Consider the following 24,433-nt stretch of genomic DNA (forward strand, 5'->3'; position numbering starts at 1 on the left):
CGTTTTTTCAGGCGTAATTCGAAGCGTAAAACGCCCGAATTACGCCTGAAAACACTGCGTGTGAACATACACTAATCGTCACCATATTTATTATCACCCAACTTTCTCTGAAACAGACAAAACGGCAGAATAACCGAAAAGTTTGTAAAACTTGGCAGAAGATGACTGATATTTACAGATTTTTCTTTATTTTAGTGGGAAATGTAACTCTATGGGCCTCATATATTTTAAATTATAGAAAAGAAAAGTCGCCTTGTTGCCCATAGCAACCAATCAAAGTGCAACTTCCATTTTTCCAGCGCAGTGTGGAAGATAAAAGCAGCGCTCTGATTGGTTGCTATGGACAACTGAGACGGTTACAAGGGGCCATAGAGTTGCAGCAGGACAGCGCACCATGTAGAGAAGGAATGTGATTTTCCTGTGATAATGGCCTGAACCCTCCTCTCTGGTACTGCCAGTACTGGGGGAGGGAAGCCTGTAATAATAGTATTTACACTGCCTGCCCCCTGCAGTCCCCATTGTAACGTGAGTGTGTGATAAAGCCGCGAGTAACCCCGCCTCCCCCTCCCCTGTGCAAGAGGCAGACAAGATACATGGCCAGTGTGGAGGAGACCGGGAGCCAGGCACTGCGAACCATTATACTGGACATAGCGCCCCATACATGAGCAGAGAGTGGACCGCACAGCGCTGTGTACACCACAAACCCGCACCCTGCACAACGCGGAATACACTACAACCCCGCACCCTGCACAGCGCGGAGTACACCCACAGCCCCGCACCCTGCACAGCGCGGAGTACACTACAGCCCCGCACCCTGCACAGCGCGGAGTACACTACAGCCCCGCAACCTGCACAGCGCGGAGTACACTACAGCCCCGCACCCTGCACAGCGCGGAGTACACCACAGCCCCGCACCCTGCACAGCGCGGAGTACACTACAGCCCCGCACCCTGCACAGCGCGGAGTACACTACAGCCCCGCACCCTGCACAGCGCGGAGTACACTACAGCCCCGCAACCTGCACAGCGCGGAGTACACTACAGCCCCGCACCCTGCACAGCGCGGAGTACACTACAACCCCGCACCCTGCACAGCGCGGAGTACACTACAGCCCCGCACCCTGCACAGCGCGGAGTACACTACAGCCCCGCACCCTGCACAACGCGGAATACACTACAACCCCGCACCCTGCACAACGCGGAATACACTACAGCCCCGCACCCTGCACAGCGCGGAGTACACTACAGCCCCGCACCCTGCACAGCGCGGAGTACACTACAGCCCCGCACCCAGCACAGCGCGGAGTACACCACAGCCCGGCACCCTGCACAGCGCGGAGTACACCACAGCCCCGCACCCTGCACAGCGCGGAATACACTACAGCTCCGCACCCTGCACTGCGCGGAACACACCACAGCCCCGCACCCAGCACAGCGCTGCACCTTGGACTATACCGCCATACTAGTGTAACTGAGGAGCTCACAATGTTCGGTCAGTATCAGATGTTATACAGGAGCTTATTGTAAGGACCATAATATTATCTATCTATCTATCTATCTATCTATCTATCTATCTATCTATCTATCTATCTATCTATCTATCTATCTATCTATCTATCTATCTATCTATCTATCTATCTATCTATCTATCTATCATCTCTCTCTCTCTCTCTCTGTCTGTCTATCTAATATCTATCTATCTATCTAATATCTATCTCATATCTATCTATCTATCTATCTATCTATCTATCTATCTATCTATCTATCTATCTATCTATCTATCTATCTATCTATCTATCTATCTATCTATCTATCTATCTATCTATCTATCATCTCTCTCTCTCTCTCTCTGTCTGTCTATCTAATATCTATCTATCTATCTAATATCTATCTCATATCTATCTATCTATCTATCTATCTATCTATCTATCTATCTATCTATCTATCTATCTATCTATCTATCTATCTATCTATCTATCTATCTATCTATCATCTCTCTCTCTCTCTCTGTCTGTCTATCTAATATCTATCTATCTATCTAATATCTATCTCATATCTATCTATCTATCTATCTATCTATCTATCTATCTATCTATCTATCTATCTATCTATCTATCTATCTATCTATCTATCTATCTATCTATCTCATATCTATCTATCTATCTATCTATCTATCTATCTATCTATCTATCTATCTATCTATCTATCTATCTATCTATCTATCTATCTATCTATCTATCTATCTATCTATCTATCTAATATCTATCATCTATCTATCTAATATCTATCTATCTATCTATCTATCTATCTATCTATCTATCTATCTATCTATCTATCTATCTATCTATCTATCTATCTATCTATCTATCTATCTATCTATCTCATATCTATCTATCTATCTATCTATCTATCTATCTATCTATCTATCTATCTATCTATCTATCTATCTATCTATCTATCTATCTATCTATCATCTATCTATCTATCTATCTATCTATCTATCTATCTATCTATCTATCTATCTATCTATCTATCTATCTATCTATCTATCTATCTATCTATCTACCTACCTACCTACCTACCTATCTATCTATCTATCTATCTATCTATCTATCTATCTATCTATCTATCTATCTATCTATCTATCTATCTATCTATCTATCTATCTATCTATCTATCTATCTATCTATCTATCTAATCTATCTATCATCTATCTATCATCTATCTCTTGCTATTACTGATAGTGATAAATGTTCCGTCTGCTGGAATCGGTTGCTCGGAGATGATTGTTGTATCTCGGTCGTCGCAGTGATTCGGTCAGTTGACATCGTCCGATCCTCCATCTTTGGACATATTTAACCCCTTCATCCTGCAGGGTCATGGTGAGGTTCGCTGGTGACCTCTCGCCCGCTGTAGTTGGAAGCCGCGCTCCCTGCATCTCTTAACAATATCCAAGAACCACATTGTGTGTTTTCTTACACTCGGAGCTCAGGGTGTCGTGCTAGGATTGTGCTGGGCTCTGGAATTCTTCTTTGTGGTCTTTGGCTCTGGATGATTTACTTTCATCGGAACCACCCACATCTTAAGAGGGAGCAGATCCCTACTAGCACACAGGGGGTCAGGGCATGTTGCTGGCAACTCTGTGCCATGTACTTTGGTTCCTGTATTTAGGGTACCTGGGTAGAATTAGATTTACTATTATACAGAGTGACTGAGTGGCAAGTGCCTGGCAGCTGTGGGCAGTGGCGGTACAAGCTCTCCTGGTGCCCACGACAATGGTTTCAGAATATGCCCTTCTCTACCCTCATTCCCTTAGGTTCAGATAAAAAGCTCCAGACATGTCCAGTGCCACAATTGAGCCCCCCACTACTTCAGTGGCACTCTAGCCTTCTGCCTACTCTGCCCTTATCACTCATCCAGCCCTGGTTGCGGGCATCTACTGTCCACCATTCACCCCCATGCAGATGGTAGGGTCCAGTGATGGATCCTAATCAATTATAATAGCAGACAATTTGTCACAATTAAAGGGAAATGCAGCATAACATAAAGGGTTCAGTAAAAGAAGGCTCTGATACCCCAAACTGCCATGGCCCCGGGATCGGCAGGGGGCTAAACTCACGAGCCCACATGTCAAGGTCATGCGTTCGAAGATTCAGAATTTAGCAGGGTTTTCCATATTTATGTAAGTAAATATTATTAACTGTATAATGAAAACGTTCAGCAACTTTCCAGTAAACGTTATTATTCAATATCCATAATTTTCAAGATCTCTGCTTGCTGTCAGGAAGTTGCTGCATTCCTTTTTTATGTCCAGAGTCGGAGAATCTGTACTGATCATGTGCTCACACAGCTTCAGAGCTGTGATGGACGGTAACAAACCGTGCACCTCTGTGAGCAGGACTTAATCAGGACAGGGTTTCAGGTTTCCATTCATTGACAGCAAGTAGAGATCTTGAAATGGGTGAGAAATTGAAGCATGAAATATATTTGAAGATCTTTTCATTGTACAATGAATAATGTATTTCATTACAACCAGAAAACCCCTGACATGATGTACGGTGTGTGTGTGTATGTGCTGTACATATATGTATGCATGTTTTATATGTACATATGTATGTGTGCAGGTAGTATAGATGTATATGTGTGTATATTTATATGCATGTTATGTATTATTATTTATTTTAAAGTGACAATAACTCCTGGGCGTTGTCATATAAAAAAGGGTTAAGGCACAACATGAGACAAAAGAAACAAGTGCAATAAACCTGTATGTATGTATTGATGTTATGTATGTATGTATGTATGTATTCATGTTATGTATGTATGTATGTATGTATTGATGTTTATATGTATGTATGTATGTATGTATGTATGTATTAATGACTGTATGTATGCTTGTATGTACTAATGTATGTATGTATATATTAATTTTTGTATGTATGTCTGTATGTATGTATGAATGTATGTATGTGTGTATGTATTAATGTCTGTATGTATGTATTTATTAATGTTTGTATGTATGTATTAATGTCTATGTATGTATGTATGTATGTATGTGTGTATGTATGTATGTATGTGTGTATGTATGTATGTATGTATGTATTTATTAATGTTTGTATGTATTAATGTATGTGTGTATGTATGTATGTATTTATTAATGTTTGTATGTATTAATGTATGTGTGTATGTATGTATGTATGTGTGTATGTATGTATGTATGTATGTATGTATGTGTGTGTGTATGTATGTATGTATTAATGTCTGTATGTATGTGTATGCATGTATGTATGTATGTATTTATTAATGTTTGTATGTATGTATTAATGTATGTGTGTATGTATGTATGTATTAATGGGTGTATGTATGTATTTATTAATGTTTTTATGTATGTATGTATGTATTGTTTGTATCTATGTATGTATTAATGTTTGTATGTATGTTTGTATTAATGTTTGTATGTATGTCTTAATGTTTGTACGTATTAATGTTTGTATGGATTAATGTTTGTATGTATGTGTGTATGTATTAATGTTTGTATGTATGTATTAATGTATGTATGTATGTATGTATTAATGTTTGTATGTATGTATTAATGTATGTATGTATGTATGTATGAATGTATGTCTGTATGTGTATGTATGTATGTATGTATGTATTAATGTATGTATGTATGAATGTATTAATGTATGAATGTATGTATTAATGTTTGCACGTACGTATTAATGTTTATATGTATTTTTATATATAATGTATGTATGTATGTATGTGTGTGTATGTATTAATGTTTGTATGTATGTATGTATTAATGTTTGTATGTATGTATTAATGTATGTATGTATGTATGTACGTACGTACGTACGTACGTACGTACGTACGTACTTACGTACGTACGTACGTACGTACGTACGTACGTACGTATTAATGTTTATATGTATTTTTATATAGTATGTATGTATGTGTGTGTATGTATTAATGTTTGTATGTATGTATGTATGTATGTATGTGTGTATGTATGTATGTATGTGTGTATGTATGTATGTATTAATGTTTGTATGTATGTATGTATGTATGTATTAATGTCTGTATGTATGTATTAATGTATGTATGTATGTACTAATGTATGTCTGTATGTATGTATTAATGTCTATATGTATGTATGAATGCATGTGTGTATGTATGTATGGATGGATGGATGGATGTATGGATTAATGTTTGCATGTATGTATTAATGTATGTATGTATGTATGTATGTATGTATGTATTAATGTATGTATGAATGCATGTGTATGTATGTATGGATGGATGTATGTATGTATTAATGTTTGTATGTATGTATGTATTAATGTTTGTATGTATGTATTAATGTATGTATGTATGTATGTACGTACGTACGTACGTACGTACGTACGTACGTACGTACGTACTTACGTACGTACGTACGTACGTACGTACGTACGTACGTATTAATGTTTATATGTATTTTTATATAGTATGTATGTATGTGTGTGTATGTATTAATGTTTGTATGTATGTATGTATGTATGTGTGTATGTATGTATGTATGTGTGTATGTATGTATGTATTAATGTCTGTATGTATGTATTAATGTATGTATGTATGTACTAATGTATGTCTGTATGTATGTATTAATGTCTATATGTATGTATGAATGCATGTGTGTATGTATGTATGGATGGATGGATGGATGTATGGATTAATGTTTGCATGTATGTATTAATGTATGTATGTATGTATGTATGTATGTATGTATGTATGTATGTATTAATGTATGTATGAATGCATGTGTATGTATGTATGGATGGATGTATGTATGGATTAATGTTTGTATGTATGTATGTATTAATGTATGTATTTATGTATGTATGTATTGATGTTTATATGTATGTATGTATGTATGTATGTATTAATGTATGTATGTATGTATTGATGTATATATGTATGTATAACAAAAAGACAAGAGCATGGAAGCAGCACTCACGAAAAAAAAGTGACGTTTATTCACCCAACAAATGCAACGTTTCACTTCCTCAATGGAAGCATTTTCTTTTCTTGAAAATGCTTCCATTGAGGAAGTGAAACGTTGCATTTGTTGGGTGAATAAACGTCACTTTTTTTTCGTGAGTTCTGCTTTCATGCTCTTGCCTTTTTGTTAGGGCATGGCCCCGCGTGGCGGTTTTCTTCCGCAACTGTCCGCATCAATGCCGCACAGAATCTGCGTTGCAGATTCTGTGGCGGATCTGCCCAAAATGTGCAGTAAATTGATGCGGACTGGCCGTTGCGTATTGAGGTGAAAGTACTTCCCTTCTTTCTATCAGTGCAGGATAGAGAGAAGGGACAGCACTTTCCCTAGTGAAAGTAAAAGAATTTCATACTTACCGGCCGTTGTCTTGGTGACGCGTCCCTCTTTCGGCATCCAGCCCGACCTCCCTGGATGACGCGGCAGTCCATGTGACCGCTGTAGCCTGTGATTGGCTGCAGCCGTCACTTAGACTGAAACGTCATCCTGGGAAGCCGGACTGGAGACAGAAGCAGGGAGTTCTCGGTAAGTATGAACTTTTTTTTTTACAGGTTGCTGTATATTGTGATCTGTAGTCACTGTCCAGGGTGCAGAAAGAGTTACTGCCGATCGCTTAACTCTTTCAGCACCCTGGACAGTGACTATTTACTGACGTCGCCTAGCAACGCTCCCATAATTACGGGTACACACACGTAGTCACCCGTAATTATGGGTACACACACGTAGTCACATGTAATTACGGGAGCCCCATTGACTTCCTCAGTCTGGCTGTAGACCTAGAAATACATAGGTCCAGCCAGAATGAAGAAATGTCATGGCAAAAAAGCAAGACGCATCCGCAGCACACATAACATGTGCATGACAGCTGCGGACTTCATTGCGGAATTTAGAATCTCCATTGAAGTCAATGGAGAACTTCCGCAATGAGTCCGCAACCAGGTCACAGGTCCGCAACATCCATTGTATGCTGCGGACACCAAATGGTATGTTTTGTGGTTCTATGTTTTGCGGTGCTATGTTTTGCGGTGGTATGTTTTGTGGTTCTATGTTTTGCAGTGCTATGTTTTGTGGTTCTATGTTTTGCGGTGTTATGTTTTGCGGTGGTATGTTTTGCGGTGTTATGTTTTGCGGTGCTATGTTTTGCGGTGTTATGTTTTGCGGTGCTATGTTTTGCGGTGGTATGTTTTGCGGTGCTATGTTTTGCGGTGGTATGTTTTGCGGTGTTATGTTTTGCGGTGCTATGTTTTGCGGTGGTATGTTTTGTGGTTCTATGTTTTGCGGTGGTATGTTTTGTGGTTCTATGTTTTGCGGTGCTATGTTTTGCGGTGGTATGTTTTGTGGTTCTATGTTTTGCGGTGGTATGTTTTGCGGTGGTATGTTTTGTGGTTCTATGTTTTGCGGTGGTATGTTTTGCGGTGGTATGTTTTGTGGTTCTATGTTTTGCGGTGGTATGTTTTGCGGTGCTATGTTTTGCGGTTCTATGTTTTGCGGTGGTATGTTTTGCGGTGGTATGTTTTGTGGTTCTATGTTATGCATTGGTATGTTTTTCAGTGCTATGTTTCTGCGGTGGTATGTTTTGCCGTGTTATGTTTTGCGGTGCTATGTTTTGCCGTGTTGTGTTTTTCGGTGGTATGTTTTGCGGTGGTATGTTTTGCAGTGGTATGTTTTGTGGTTCTATGTTATGCATTGGTATGTTTTTCAGTGCTATGTTTCTGCGGTGGTATGTTTTGCCGTGTTGTGTTTTTCGGTGGTATGTTTTGCGGTGTTATGTTTTGCGGTGTTATGTTTTGCGGTGGTATGTTTTGCGGTGCTATGTTTTGCGGTGGTATGTTTTGCGGTGCTATGTTTTGCGGTGCTATGTTTTGCGGTGGTATGTTTTGCGGTGGTATGTTTTGCGGTGGTATGTTTTGCGGTGTTATGTTTTGCGGTGCTATGTTTTGCGGTGGTATGTTTTGCTGTGTTATGTTTTGCAGTGTTATGTTTTGCGGTGCTATGTTTCTGCGGTGGTATGTTTTGCCGTGTTGTGTTTTGCGGTGGTATGTTTTGCGGTGGTATGTTTTGCGGTGGTATGTTTTGCGGTGGTATGTTTTGCGGTGGTATGTTTTGCCGTGTTGTGTTTTGCGGTGGTATGTTTTGCGGTGGTATGTTTTGCGGTGCTATGTTTTGCGGTGCTGTGTTTTGCGGCGGTATGTTTTGCAGTGGTATGTTTTTCGGTGGTATGTTTTGCAGTGCTACGTTCTGCGGTGCTGTGTTTTGCGATGGTATATTTTGGAGATGTAGTCACTGCATGCTTGGTTGGGTCGTGGTTCTTTATCTGTGAGTTCCAGAATGCGGTCTTGTTTCAATATACTAACACAAGGTCTTGGCTGTAAAGTTCATGACATTGCTTAATAACCAGAGTACAAGCTGTATTTCTGCTCTCTCAGAACCAATGACATCAACCGGGGAGCAGCCAAGAACATATTCTGTCGCCACAATCCCAGAAGGCTTTCAGCATGGATTTAGGATATTACCCAAGAGGCAGCCCAACCACATACTCACAATGATGATAAGCGGCGCTCACATTCCTTCATCACATCCCTAATCACTCCAAGAAAAGTCATATTCCTCAATGTAAATGGGCTGTCTCCTTTAGGGGTGACTTTAACTATAGCTTGGGATTGGTGAGACCACAACCCATTTATCGACCCCCTATGTATTACAAATCATAGGCATCTGATCCTCCGATTTTCTATAACAATAGGGAAAGATCAGGTTTATGGTACACCATAACTGGAAATGCTGCCAACGCTATTTCATATATATATATATATATATATATATATATATATATATATATATATATATATATATATATATAGTCTGAGGCGGTGTTGTACTCCTGTATTCCCATGATTTCTGATGCCTCTTAAGCTCCCCCTAGTGGTGGCTGAATTTAGTTCTGTCTGTATGGAGGATTTGAAGCTCTGTATCAGAAAAACAGAGCTCCGACTACAATACAGATATATTAACAAATGAATCAGCACAGAATTATGGACTTATTTAGATAATAAAAAGGGTTTAAGGGTTCACATTAAGCTAGCAGCCTCAGTCTCCTGAACCCCCCCCCCCCCAACAGCAGCAAGCAGTATTGGCAGGATGTTGCAAAACTACAACTCCCAGCATGGTCAGGACATGCCGGAAATTGTAGTCTTGCAACAGCTGGAGAGCCACAGGTTGGAGTCCACTGGTTAACAGGGATCTGTAAAGTTTGCACCCCCCCCCCCATGAGCCTTATTGATTTGAGAAGAAGTTGTTGGTGGGTGACACATGAGCAGTTGTTAGTGTCCGGAGTGAACATCTGCTCTGGATCAGTGTAAAAATGTAAACATGGTTTCAATGTACAGCATGTATAGAATATACAAAACACACACACTCCATACCCACCGCAGCTCAGCCCCTGGGGGCTCATTACTAGTTAACCACTTCCCATGATGCTGTTGGTGCAGCAGATCAAAGCTTCCTTAGACACGCTCCCTGCTGTGTTATTGTGCATTGGGCAGTACTTTGCATTTAGGTAAAAAAATACTTCTTGTAAGGCCGGTTTTAGATGTTATATGTGCTCCAAATTCCGACCCCATGCCTCTACTGAACTGAACTTAGATCGCCATAGAACTGGTATTATAGCCTGCGGCTCCTTACTATAGAGCTGTGGGCAGCCTGTGTTTCGCCATATGGTGCTCTGTATGGCGCCGCGTTACTAAAAAATTCCTCCTAGTAGCAATGTGAATATTGGAGGTACAGTAGGGCATACAAACTCGGAGGTGGTACCGAACAATAATATAGGTGTGTACTGAGGCCTAAAGCTGATAATTGAGAATTAAATGACTAATCCTGCAGCTTGATCCGAGATTTTGCGGTCGTATAAGTCACACCAGAGGCGTAGCTAGGTTCTTCAGCCGGGGCAAAGATTCAGTTTGACGCCCCCCACACCCGAACATCTTTCCTGACATCTCCTTCCCTCTCACCAGGTTTGTTTTCTCTACCAATCAATGATGTGTCATTTTTTTCCCAATTTTTTTTTGTGTAACACCAGCATAAAACCATTTGTACAATTTACAAGCAATATAGTTCTATATACAGCATCAGAACCAAGCTCATTACATATATACAGAACCAGAACAAAGCTCATTACATATCTACAGCACCAGAACAAAGCTCATTACATATATACAGCACAAAAACCTAGCTCAATACATATATACAGCGCCAGAACAAAGACGAGTACATATATACAGCACCAGAACCAAACTCAAGATATATACAGCACCAGAACCAAGCTCAATATATATATACAGCACCAGAACAAAGCTCATACATATACACAGCACCAGAACCAAGCTCATTACATATATACAGCACCAGAACAAAGCTCATTACATATATACAGCACCAGAACAAAGCTCAATATATATACAGCACCAGAACAAAGCTCAATATATATACAGCACCAGAGCAAAGCTCATACATATATACAGCACCAGAACCAAGCTCAGTACATAAATACAGCACCAGAACAAAGCTCAGTACATAAATACAGCACCAGAACCAAGCTCAATACATATATGCAGCACCAGAAGAAAGCACTCTCTCTCTTTATATATATATATATATATATATATATATATATATATATATATATATATATATATATATATATATATATATATATATACTAGTACTTCCCAATGAATTAGAATATCATCAAAAAGTTAATTTATTTCAGCAATTCAATTCAAAAAGTGAAATTCAGCATATATTTTTTTGGCAAGGACGTGGTGTCCGAGGCAGTTAGCTCCGCCCACAGCCCGACCTGCAAGAAGCCTGTGAGGAAGGAGATGTGAGTGCTCTGTCTGTCTGTTGTTTCTGCCTCTATTTGTCTGTGTATTTCTATGTTTGTGTGTGTATAAGTTCCAGTATGTGCGTCTTTGTGTGCGTGTATTTGTGTGTCTAAGTGCCTATATATGTATCTGTATGTGTATATATTTCTGTGTGTGCATTTACTACATTATCTGTAGTCAGAGTTATCACTGTGTGTTATCTGTGAACGGACTGTCACACGGCCGCAGTAGGAACAATAGACCCCAAATGGGGCTATTCACACGGCCGAGTTTTTTGACGGCCTGGTAAACCCGGCTGTCAAAAAAATGGAACATGCCCTATTTTCGCCTGTTCTCCCGGCCGTACGGCTCCCATAGAAGTAAGTCTATGGTACCGTGTAAAGCACGGCTGTCACTCGGATGTGATCCAAGTGATGGCCGTGCATTTTACCGCTCCCTTCACCTCACAGTGCGAAGTGCATGTGAGGAGGAGGAGGATATTTTGTTGCTCCCTGTGGGAGCTGAATCCCTGATCCCCGGCCACAGCTTCGGCCGAAGATGTGGCCGGGGATTCCACTCCAGGAGAAGTCCATGACTTCACTGTCCAAATATGGACAGGGACTTCTCCTGGAGCGGTCCCCTACTCCTGAAGCGGAATCCCCGGCGCTGTGGCCGGTGATTCCGCTCCAGGAGAAGTCCCTGACTTCACTGTCCATATATGGATAGTGACGTCAGGGACTTCTGAAGCAGAATCCCCAGCGTTGTGGCCGGTGATTACGCCCCAGAAGAAGTCCCTGACTTCACTGTCCATATATGTACATATGTACATTGAAGTCAGGGACTTCTCCTGGAGCGGTCCCCTACAGGAAGGTAGGGGGTGCCATCTATGGGGGGAGGGGTTGGGTGCCATCTAAGGGGGGTGGCTATGTGCACTACCTACAGGGGGGCTGTGTGGCATTACCTACAGGGGGCTGTGTGGCACTACCTACAGGGGGGCTGTGTGGCACTACCTACAAGGGGGTCTGTGTGGCACTACCTACAAAAGGGGTCTGTGTGGCACTACCTACAAGGGGGCTGTGTGGCATTACCTACAGGGGGGCTGTGGCAGTATCTACAGAGGGCAGTGTGTGGCATTATCTAGAGAGGGCAGTGTGTCGGCATTATCTACAGAGGGCAGTGTGTGGCATTATCTAGAGAGGGCAGTGTGGCAGTATCTACAGAGGGCTGTGTGGCATTATCTACAGAGGGCAGTGTGTGGCATTATCTACAGAGGGCAGTGTGGCATTATCTACAGAGGGCAGTGTGTGGCATTATCTACAGAGGGCAGTGTGTGGCATTATCTACAGAGGGCAGTGTGTGGCATTATCTACAGAGGGCAGTGTGTGGCATTATCTACAGAGGGCAGTGTGTGGCATTATCTAGAGAGGGCAGTGTGGCAGTATCTACAGAGGGCTGTGTGGCATTATCTACAGAGGGCAGTGTGTGGCATTATCTACAGAGGGCAGTGTGGCATTATGTACAGAGGGCAGTGTGTGGCATTATCTACAGAGGGCAGTGTGTGGCATTATCTACAGAGGGCAGTGTGTGGCATTATCTACAGAGGGCAGTGTGTGGCATTATCTACAGAGGGCAGTGTGTGGCATTATCTACAGAGGGCAGTGTGTGGCATTATCTACAGAGGGCAGTGTGTGGCATTATCTACAGAGGGCAGTGTGTGGCATTATCTACAGAGGGCAGTGTGGCATTATCTACAGAGGGCAGTGTGTGGCATTATCTACAGAGGGCAGTGTGGCATTATCTACAGAGGGCAGTGTGTGGCATTATCTACAGAGGGCAGTGTGTGGCATTATCTACAGAGGGCAGTGTGTGGCATTATCTACAGAGGGCAGTGTGTGGCATTATCTACAGAGGGCAGTGTGTGGCATTATCTACAGAGGGCAGTGTGGCATTATCTACAGAGGGCAGTGTGTGGCATTATCTACAGAGGGCAGTGTGGCATTATCTACAGAGGGCAGTGTGTGGCATTATCTACAGAGGGCAGTGTGGCATTATCTACAGAGGGCAGTGTGTGGCATTATCTACAGAGGGCAGTGTGTGGCATTATCTACAGAGGGCAGTGTGTGGCATTATCTACAGAGGGCAGTGTGTGGCATTATCTACAGAGGGCAGTGTGTGGCATTATCTACAGAGGGCAGTGTGTGGCATTATCTACAGAGGGCAGTGTGTGGCATTATCTACAGAGGGCAGTGTGGCATTATCTACAGAGGGCAGTGTGTGGCATTATCTACAGAGGGCAGTGTGGCATTATCTACAGAGGGCAGTGTGTGGCATTATCTACAGAGGGCAGTGTGGCATTATCTACAGAGGGCAGTGTGTGGCATTATCTACAGAGGGCAGTGTGGCATTATCTACAGAGGGCAGTGTGTGGCATTATCTACAGAGGGCAGTGTGTGGCATTATCTACAGAGGGCAGTGTGTGGCATTATCTACAGAGGGCAGTGTGTGGCATTATCTACAGAGGGCAGTGTGTGGCATTATCTACAGAGGGCAGTGTGTGGCATTATCTACAGAGGGCAGTGTGGCATTATCTACAGAGGGCAGTGTGTGGCATTATCTACAGAGGGCAGTGTGGCATTATCTACAGAGGGCAGTGTGTGGCATTATCTACAGAGGGCAGTGTGGCATTATCTACAAATGGCAGGGTGCGGCAATATCTACAGAGGGAAGTGTGTGGCTGAAAGTTTACAAATGAAATTCATTTGTTTATAAAACGGACAGGGAAAAAAACCGGATGCAAAACGGGTCAAAATCGGCCGTTAAAAACTGAAACATGGCCTGGAACGGATGCAAAACGGCAGAGAAAAACTGACCAAAACGGCCGTTTTTATCGGCCGACACTTGGATCCTGTCGTGTGAATAGAGCCTTACATAGGACTGCAGGTAACATCTACATTATCTGTGCTCAGAGAATTATCACTGTGTGTTATCTGTGGTGTTACATAGGACTGCAGGTAACATCTACATTATCTGTGCTCAGAGAATTATCACTGTGTGTTATCTGTGGTGTTACATAGGACTGCAGGTAACATCTACTACATTATACCTTTACCCTGGGTGAATAATCTATTATTCAGCAAACGCTTCCGCATTTTTCTTAAGTTTCAAATTCTGGTAATTAGGTTTTAAAATACACTTATATTTTCATAGAATATTTTTTACAAATACTTATCATCATTCCTTTTGCTAGAAAACCCATGTAACAGATTTTCTATACTAGTATATTATATAGTCCTTCTCAATTAATTAGAATATCATCAAAAAGTGAATTTATTTCAGTAATTCAATTCAAAAAGTGAAACTCATATATTACATAGATTCTAAACACACAGAGTGATCTATTTCCAGCATTTTTTGATTTTTGTGAAGTTTCCACAGTTAGTGATGGTTTGGGGGCCATGTCATCTGCTGGTGTTTGTCCACTGTGTTATATCAAGTCCAGAGTCAGAGCAGCGTCTAGCAGGAAATTTTCGAGCACTTCATGCTTTTGGCCCAAACAATGGTAGGGATGGTAAGGATATGCTGGGAGATGCTGTTTCACCCAAAAAAATCATACCACCCATCATCTCGCTGCAGATCATACAGTGACTACATTATTGATTAGAGGCAGAATAAACATTTACATTAAAGAGGCTCTGTCACCAGATTATCAAATCCCTATCTCCTATTGCATGTGATCGGCGCTGCAATGTAGATAACAGTAACGTTTTTTGTTTTCTTTAAAAACGTTCATTTTTGGCCAAGTTATGAGCTATTTTATATATATGCAAATGAGGTTTGAAATGGACAACTGGGCGTTTTTTTTTCGTTATGTCCAACTGGGCGTGTATTGTGTTTTAAACTGAGCGTGTTTACGTGTATGACGCTGACCAATGAGTGAGCAGTCAGCATCATACACTCATCTCCATTGATTTACACAGCAGCGATGTGAAGCCACATACACAGAGATTAACGTTAATCAAGTGTCCTGATAATGAATACACATGACCATCCAGCCTGGACGTCATGTGTATTCAGAATCCTGACACTTCTGACTCTTTTCTGTGAGATTTCCAGCAAGGGAAACGAAATCTCGTTTACCTCCGTAATTGTAATGATAGGGGTAGGGAAACGGACAAGTGAGCCCTAATCTACCCGCCACTCTGTCCCTGCCTACTTGCAACGACCCGCCCTAGGCGACGGGGTACAACTGGGCGGCGGTCCCTACGCTCAGTAAGTGCACGAGACAAACAGACAAGGGAACACAAAGCTAAGGGAAATGGGGCAGTTGTCCATGGCAACACCGTGAGCAACAAGAGAGGTGAACGAGCCGAGTCAAACCAGGAGTGTACGAGGTACCAAACGCAGAGCAGGAGAGTAGTCAGTAAGCCAGGGTCAGTATGGAGCAGGATCAAATAGTCAGAAGCTGTAGCTGGGCCAGGAAACCATACAAGAAGAATCACAAGCAAAGGAGGAACAGGAAAGGCAGGTATAAATAGACCGAGGGCGGGAGCTAGCTGAGTCTGGCCAGGCTGCGATAGGCTCTCCCACTCCTAAGCCTGCCAGCCTGAGTGGTGGAAGCTGGTGTCAGTCTCAGAGACATAGACTCAGGTGCCGACTGATTCCCGAAGCTGTGCCTGGCAGATCCTTTACAGTAATCTCGCGAGATTTCGTTTCCCTTGCTAGAAATCTCAAAGAAAAGAGTCAGAAGTGTCAGGATTCTGAATACACATGACGTCCAGGCTGGATGGTCATGTGTATTCATTATCAGGACACTTGATTAACGTTAATCTCTGTTTATGTGGCTTCACATCGCTGCTGTGTAAATCAATGGAGATGAGTGTATGATGCTGACTGGTACTGATTGGTCAGCGTCATACACGTAAACACGCCCAGTTAAAAACACAATACACGCACAGTTGGACATAACGAAAAAAAAACGCCCAGTTGTCCATTTCAAACCTCATTTGCATATATATAAAATAGCTCATAACTTGGCCAAAAATGAATGTTTTAAAAAAAAACAAAAAACGTTACTGTTATCTACATTGCAGCGCCGATCACATGCAATAGGAGATAGGGATTTGAGAATCTGGTGACAGAGCCTCTTTAAGTGACTCATCGGTGACGTCAGATTCCAGTTCTTTTTATTTCTTCTCCATCCGGTCCAGACCTCTATGACGACTTCTTCCAGCCATAGCCCATTTCTGCAGTTTGCCGCTCAGATGTCTTCAGCTTCTCACTTTTCAAACATTTCTGCACCTATAAACGAAGATAAAGTTCTCATGGTGCCAGACACTGTGCCCCTAAATATAATAGCGCCATGCACTGCACCTCTAATTATAATATCACAATACACTGTGTCCCACGCACACCGTGCCCACTGTAGATAGTGACCCACATAGAGCCCCCTGTAAATAATGACCCCCATAGAGCCCCTGTAGATAGTGCCCCACATATAGTCCCCTCCGCAAATAGTGCCCCACATATAGCCCCCCTGTAGATAGTGCCCCACATGTAGCTTCACCTGTAGATAGTTCCCCACATATAGCCCACCCCTGTAGATAGTGCCTCACACATAGCCCCCACTGTATATAGTGCCCCACATATAGCTCCCCTTGTAGATATTGCTCCACATATAGCCCACCCCTGTAGATAGTGTTCGACATAGAAGCCCACCTCTGTATATAGTGTCCAACATATAGCCCACCCCTGTAGATAGTGCCCTACATATATCTCCCCCTATAAATAGTGCTCCTCATATAGCCAACTTCTGTATATAGTGCCTCACATATAGCTCCCCCTATAGGGCTCCACATATAGCCCACCCATGTGTATAGGCCCCCCTGTAGATATAGCCCACCCCTGTATATAGTGTCCAACATATAGCCCACCCCTGTAGATAGTGCCCACATATATCTCCCCCTATAAATAGTGCTCCAGATATAGCTCACCCCTGTATATAGTGCCTCACATATAGATGCTCCTATAGTGCTCCACATATAGCCCACCCCTGTATATAGCCCTCCCCTAGTAGATAATGACACACATTTTTATTAGGATAAAAAAAACTTTACATACTCACCTTAATCCCGTTTCCGCGCCGTCCGGTGGCAATGCAGACCTGCTCTCTTCTGAGCAGGTCTGCTGGGGTTGAACGACGCAAGCGGCGCTATGTGATCATCGCACCGCTTGCGTCGTTGAAAGGCACTGATTGACAGGGCAGAATGACTTGCCCTGTCAATCAGTGCCTTTCAACGGCACAAAGAAGTAATTGCACGCCCTAGCTACACCCCTGAGTCACACCTGTATAGCTGGCAAGCATTGCCTCGACTTTATAGGAGATAACCCTCATCAAGCGATAGAACAGCTCAATGCAGCTACTATACCACATTATGCTCTTACTAAAAAGACGTGAATGGGAGAAAAAACTGCAATACCTGTGAATCACTGCTAAATGTGTGTCAACAATTCATAGTGAGCAAGAAGAAATGAAGGGGAAGCAGCGCTTGTACGAGCGCTGCGGCCCCTTCAAAACAGCTGATTTTCGGGGGTCCCGGGAGTCGGATTTCGGCCCATCAGCCATCAATTTTTAGTGGCTCGAAAATGCCTTTAAAAGGTAACTAAACTTTTTCAAAAACTTTTGACATGTCATAGTGACATGTCAGAAGTTTTGATTGGTGGAGGTCCGAGCACTGAGACCCCCACCGATTGCTAAATCAAAGCGGCAGAAGCGCTCGGGTAAGCACTGTGCCGCTTTGTTTCTGATCGACTTTCCAGTGTACGGACTCAATAGAAAGTCTATGAGTCCATATACCGCTCGCTCCACTTTCCGAGGAAAGCCTATCAGAAACGAAGCAGCTGAGCGCTCACATGAGCGCTTCTGCCGCTTCGATTTAGCAATCGGTGGGGGTCTCAGTGCTCGGACCCACACCAATCAAAAAACTTCTGACATGTCACTCTGACAGGTCAAAAGTATTTTAAAAGTTTAGTTACCCTTTAAAGCTGCTCCTGCACATTAGGGCCCATTTACACGAGCGTGAATATCGTCCGTGTTCTGTGCATGGAAATCACGCACAGCACACGGACCCATTGAACTCCATAGGGCCGTTCACACATGCGTGAGTCCGCTGCGTGAAACTCACTGCATGTCCTATATTGGTTCTTTTCCACGCACCTACGCGCCCATTGAAGTCAATGGGTACGTGAAAATTACGCACCTTACAAGGATGCACATCCGTGTGCGGTGCGTGATTTGCGCATCAATTCGATTGAAAAAAAAAAAGTGGGCTTTGCGAGCGCATGAAAAACGCATGCCCCTGGCAAAGCACACTGATGCATAACGCAACACACACGGGCCAGATTCACGCGTGTGAATCTGATACGCTCGTGTGAATGTAGCCTTACATAAAAGTTGTCAGGATCAGTCTATGATCTAATGTGCATGGGGGCCTCCCGACGACAGATGGGAATTAGGGGAAAGAGGGATGCTGTTCCTGAGCGAGATAAGCTGCTGCCAGAGGGGTCAGGTAGCCGCTTATTCCCCTCTCCCCATTGTAATAAACTTGTAAACAGGCATGTGTATGGTGGATTAGGGAGAGCCGTGTATGGCCGGCTTTATTTCCAGACCTCTACTACAATGATCGTCCTTCCAGTTAGTGCTTATCTCTATTCCTGGAATAGCAGTAAACAGTGTAATAAGTATGTGGCATTGTCTCTGCCCCCCCCACATGCTGATGAGATTTACAACAATCCCCTGACCCACACGACAGAGCCTTATATCCACTTCATGTACAAAGGATCCGGCCACAGTTATCTGCGGCCTTTTGTCAGGGCTTTGTGAGTGTTAGGAGCATCAGATGAGACTGTTATTATAGGCCGGGCTTTTGTTATTCTGGAGATCAGCAGTGGTCACTTAGATAAACACCAGAGGCTCGGCCACTACTGGGTCTGATTACAGTAATTGAGGATCGTACAGAGTCATGGATAAGTCACAGGGACTTTAAAAGCTTCAATTTTCAACATTTACTTTCTCGGCTTTCTAGATCAGTTTTGAAAAATTGGCCAAGAACATTTATTGCAGGTCTCAGAAGTGGCCCCCAATTATCTTTGAGGGTGGACTACTTAAAGATGCTGGACCCAGCTCTGTTACTTGCACCAATCTCGAGAACGGAGGTCCTCCGACCCTGTCCCCGTCTAGAGAAGTGGCTGCTGGGCGACGCATCCAGGCTAGGACTGTGCGGAGAGGTGGCCAAGCCGGCGGAAACAGTGTTGCTGTAGTGTAACTTCCATTCACTTCTATCGTAGTTACAGAAACAGCGTAGCGCAGCGAATTACGCTGTTTTCAGTAGCCCTGCCACCTCAACCCAGTCCCCCCGTGGATGCATCCGCCAGCGATTACTTCTAAAAGTGGGGACAGGGTCAAAGGACTTCCGTTCTCCAAATAGGTGCAGGTCCCAGAGCTGAGACCTGCACTTTTCAGGCAGTTATAGCATATCCTGTGGATATGCCATAAATGTCTAAGATGTGAATAACCTTTTAAAGGGTATGTCTACCTTCAAGCACCATTTTACAGTTTATCTATAGAAACAACCTTCATAAAAATTTGAGTCACTTTGTAAATACATTACATATCTTCTACTGATCCTCAGTTATATCCCGTATTATAATCCAGAGCTGCATTCACAATTGTGCTGGTTGTCATTGGAAACAGTCAGCAGGCTTGTTATCAGACACACCCCTTACAGCTTGGCTGAGCTCCTATAATGCAGTGGTACTCTCCTGAATCACATCACTGCACAGGGCTGGGGCATCACCAACCTTGGGGACCTAGGGGTCCTCTACCACCCAGTTTATTCCGGCTCTTACTAGACAGTCCCAGCTGCAAGTATTTGAAGTGTAAAGGCCCTTTTACACAGCCCTTTTACGCTTGTTCACGATAATTGACCTGTGTAAACACGGCAGCGATCAGTCGATAAAAGAGCAAACGCTTATTCATTGGCTGACCGTATAGTTTTAAATGCCGAAAATATTATAGTTCTCGGCAGCATATCTCCGGTGTAAACGTGATAGAAATGTATGGGGACGAGCAGTCGGAGTAACAAGCGCTCGTCCCCATACTGGCTCCTTGTGAAAGGAGCAAACGATCGCCGATCAACGAGCTGTCTCCTTGACCGGCGACTGCCCACGTCGGACCGTATAATATCCCATCAGAGACTTTTATGACATATCCACAGGATATCCTCATGGTAAAGTAGTTAGACAACAGCACACGTCTCCAGGTGTTCAGTCAAAAAGGTACATTTATTGTCAAAAAAATCCAGACAAAGCAGGCCTGTAAATAAATCCACAGGGTATGTCATAAATGTCAGATAGACGTGGGTCCCACCTCTGGGACCCGCACCTATCTCTAAAGCGGGGCCCCCTAAACCCAGTTCTGCCGCCCTGTGTTTCGGCTGAAGTGGGAGATTTCCGACCATGAAGAAGAAATCAGCGTAACTAGCTGAGCTACACTGTTTTCGTAAGTCCTATAGAACTACAGGTGGGACCCGCATCTATCTGACAATTATGACATATCCTGTGGATATGTGATAAATGTCCCTGATGGGAAAACCCCTTTAAATATACAAGTTTAGGATTATAATATGTGTAAAAATCTTATTTTATATTTTTTGTTACTAATGGGCTGTAAAAACAAGCACCGATCAACCAGACAGCTCATTACTACATTCGCTCGTCCCCGTTTATTTGTATCATGTCGGCAGCAGGTCTTTACACGTCAGCACGTGTTTACACAGGGAGATGTGCTGCCGACAACGATAATAGTTTTTAAAACTATACGCTCAACAGATGAACGAGCGTTTGCTCATTCATCGGCTGATCATTGCCTTGTTTACACAGGAACGCTTGTTTGCCCTTAATTGGCAAGTGGTGTCAAATCGGCGCTGCAATGTAGATAAGAGTAACGTTTTTTATTTATTTTTAAAACAAGCGTTTTTGGCCAAGTTATGACCATTTTATGTAAATGAGGCTTTCTAAAGTCCAAGTGGGCGTGTATTATGTGCGTACATCGGGGCGTTTTTACTTCTTTTACTAGCTGGGCGTTGTGACGAGAAGTATCATCCACTTCTCTTCAGAACGCCCAGCTTCTGGCAGTGCAGACACAGCGTGTTCTCGAGAGATCACGCTGTGTCGTCACTCACTTCCTGCCCCAGGTGGATGATACTTCTATACACAACGCCCAGCTAGTAAAAGAAGTAAAAACGCCCCGATGTACGCACATAATACACGCCCACTTGGACTTTTACTTTAAACACACCCACTTGGACTTTTGCAAGCCTCATTTGCATAAATACAAAAATGGTCATAACTTGGCCAAAAATGCTCGTTTTTTAAAAATAAAAACGTTACTGTAATCTACATTGCAGCGCCGATCTGCTGCAATACGAGATAGGGGTTGCAAAATCTGGTGACAGAGCCTCTTTAAGGGCTCATTCAGATGAGCGTATATGTAGTCCATGTGACGGCCGTTAAAACAACGGCTGTCATGCGGACTCACGTACTACAATGGGGCCGTTCACACGACTGTTGTTTCAACAGAGAGTGTAAAGGATCAGTGAAAAAATAGGACATTTTTTGCGCTTCACGCATCCCCCCATAGACTCTAGTCTACGGGGGATGCCTGATAACGCGTCCCGCACGGGTGCAGCATGGGTGCACCTTGGACTTGAAAAACTACAGTTTTACACGTCCGAGGTTGGCTACGTTCGTCTGAATGTAGCCTAAGGCTGGATTTACACGAGCACATTACGTCCGTAATGGACGGAACGTATTTCGGCTGCAAGTCCCGGACCGAACACAGTACAGGGAGCCGGGCTCCTAGCTTCACAGTTATGTACAACGCTAGGAGTCCCTGCCTCGCTGCGGGACAACTGTCCGTACTGTAATCATATTTTCAGTACGGGACAGTAGTTCCACGGAGAGGCAGGGACTCCTAGCGTCGTACAGAACTATGATGCTAGGAGCCCGGCTCCCTGCATTGTGTTCGGTCCGGGACTTGCGGCCGAAATACGTTCCGTCCATTACGGACGTAATGTGCTCGTGTAAATCCAGCCTAAGGCTCGGAGCTCGGTTCTCTTTGTATGTAGCTCCGATACCTTATCTGCCTGTGCTGCTATCTAGAAAAGATTCAGTGGTTTATTTTTAATTGACACAGGAAGATGGAGATAAGCATCTGCCAGAGACATCTAGATCTGCTTATCTCTCAGGTGAACAAATGACCGTGCATGTTAAAGAGGCTTTGTCACCAGATTATCAAATCCCTATCTCCAATTGCATGTGATCGGCGCTGCAATGTACATAAGTTTTTTGAAAAACGTTCATTTTTGGCCAAGTTATGAGCTATTTTATATATATGCAAATGAGCTTTGAAATGGACAAACTGCATGACGCCGTTCTTAGGAAAATGTTCACAAATGGTCAAATAGACGTCTGCACTGCCAGAAGCTGGGTGGGAACGATGAGAAGTGGATGATGCTGATTGGTCAGCATCATACACTTCTATTCACAACGCCCAGTTAGTAAAACAAGTAAACACGCCCAGTTAAAAACACAAAACACGCCCAGTTGTCCATTTCAAACCTCATTTGCATATATATAAAATAGCTCATAACTTGGCCAAAAATGAATGTTTTTCAAAAAAACAAACAACGTTACTGTTCTCTACATTGCAGCGCCGATCACATGCAATAGGAGATAGGGATTTGAGAATCTGGTGACAGAGCCTCTTTAAAATTCAACTTGGCGTCCTTTTTTTAACACAGATACTTGTTGTCTTCATACCGCACATGTCTAGTGTAAGGTAGCATAATAACATTATATGATGCTGCTACTGGCCAGTGGCTACATCCCAATTTTTTTTATCCAGGGGCCTTCAACCATGGTCTAATCCTGTATACTGAAGTTTGTAAAATTTTATGGCAGAATTCACCCCCCCCCCCCCTCTCCCAAAGCATCAGGTGAAAGAATTTCAGGGTTGGGTAGAATGTATTGGGCACACTTTTTAACCCCTTCCCGCCCAGCGACAAACCACAGTACTATTACATGATGGTGATGGTGTGGGCACAGGAGCTGTTTCCGCACTGTTTCCAGTGGGTGCCAGCTGTAACATTGATCCCAGTCATTTAACCCCTTAGATAACATTGTCAATACCAACCGCAGAACCTAGAGGGAGCACATCAGTTTGTCATGGCAGCTTTGGGTTTACAGAGTCTCTGTCACTACCTTATAAGTGCCCTATCTTGTACATAATGTGATCGGCGCTGTAATGTAGATTACATCAGTGGTTTTTATTTAGAAAAACGATCATTTTTGACGGAGTTATGACCTATATTAGCGTTATGCTAATGAGGTTCTCAATGGACAACTGGGCGTGTTTTACTATATGACCAAGTGGGCGTTGTGGAGAGAAGTGTATGAGGCTGACCAATCAGTGACCAATCAGCGTCATATACTTCACAGGACAGATGGACAATGACCCAAAACATTTGAGGCTGATTAATGGTTTGCACCTTGTGGTGAACCCCCTGTATTTGCTGTCATGAAGTCTTCCCTTTATGGTAGACTTAGATACTGATCCACCTACTCCCAGGAGAGTGTTCTTCACTTGGGTAGATGTTGTGAAGTAAAACACGCTCAGTTGTCCATTAAGAAATTAATTAGCATAAAGCTAATATAGATCATAATTTCGTCAAAAATGATCGTTTTTCTAAATAAAAAGCACTGCTGTTATCTACATTACAGCGCCGATCACATTATGTACCAGATAGGCCACTTATAATGTGGTGACAGAGACTCTTTAAAAAAGGCTCCCAGGTCTGCCAAGTGCATGTTTTTAAAAATGCTTTTGCTGTACAAAACTAGTAAAATAAAAAACTATACGCATCTGGTATCGGCATAAGCATGACGATCCATAGAATAAATTAAAAGTGTTATTTATACCT

General features: G+C 43.0%; 1 protein-coding gene across 5 annotated transcripts in view; it reads left to right on the plus strand.

Moving 5' to 3' along the window:
* The first annotated feature begins 359 nt into the window (after positions 1-359).
* The window catches only part of LPAR2 (lysophosphatidic acid receptor 2), a 51,416-nt gene continuing 27,342 nt past the window's right edge, over positions 360-24,433 (plus strand). Inside the window, exon 1 of one of the 5 annotated variants that reach the window (XM_075858942.1) lies at positions 360-448. Coding sequence is in view for 1 of the 5 variants with exons in the window: in XM_075858940.1 (XP_075715055.1) it covers positions 1,485-1,491 (7 nt within the window). In the remaining 4 variants the exon portion in view is untranslated. Of the gene's footprint in view, positions 1,492-2,822; positions 2,882-3,592; positions 3,682-24,433 lie in introns of those variants that run through there. The other 4 variants (XM_075858940.1, XM_075858941.1, XM_075858944.1 and 1 more) reach the window with 4 other exon arrangements.

Source organism: Rhinoderma darwinii, chromosome 3 (assembly GCF_050947455.1).
Source record: "Rhinoderma darwinii isolate aRhiDar2 chromosome 3, aRhiDar2.hap1, whole genome shotgun sequence".
In the NCBI taxonomy this organism is placed as follows: Eukaryota; Metazoa; Chordata; class Amphibia; order Anura; family Rhinodermatidae; genus Rhinoderma; species Rhinoderma darwinii.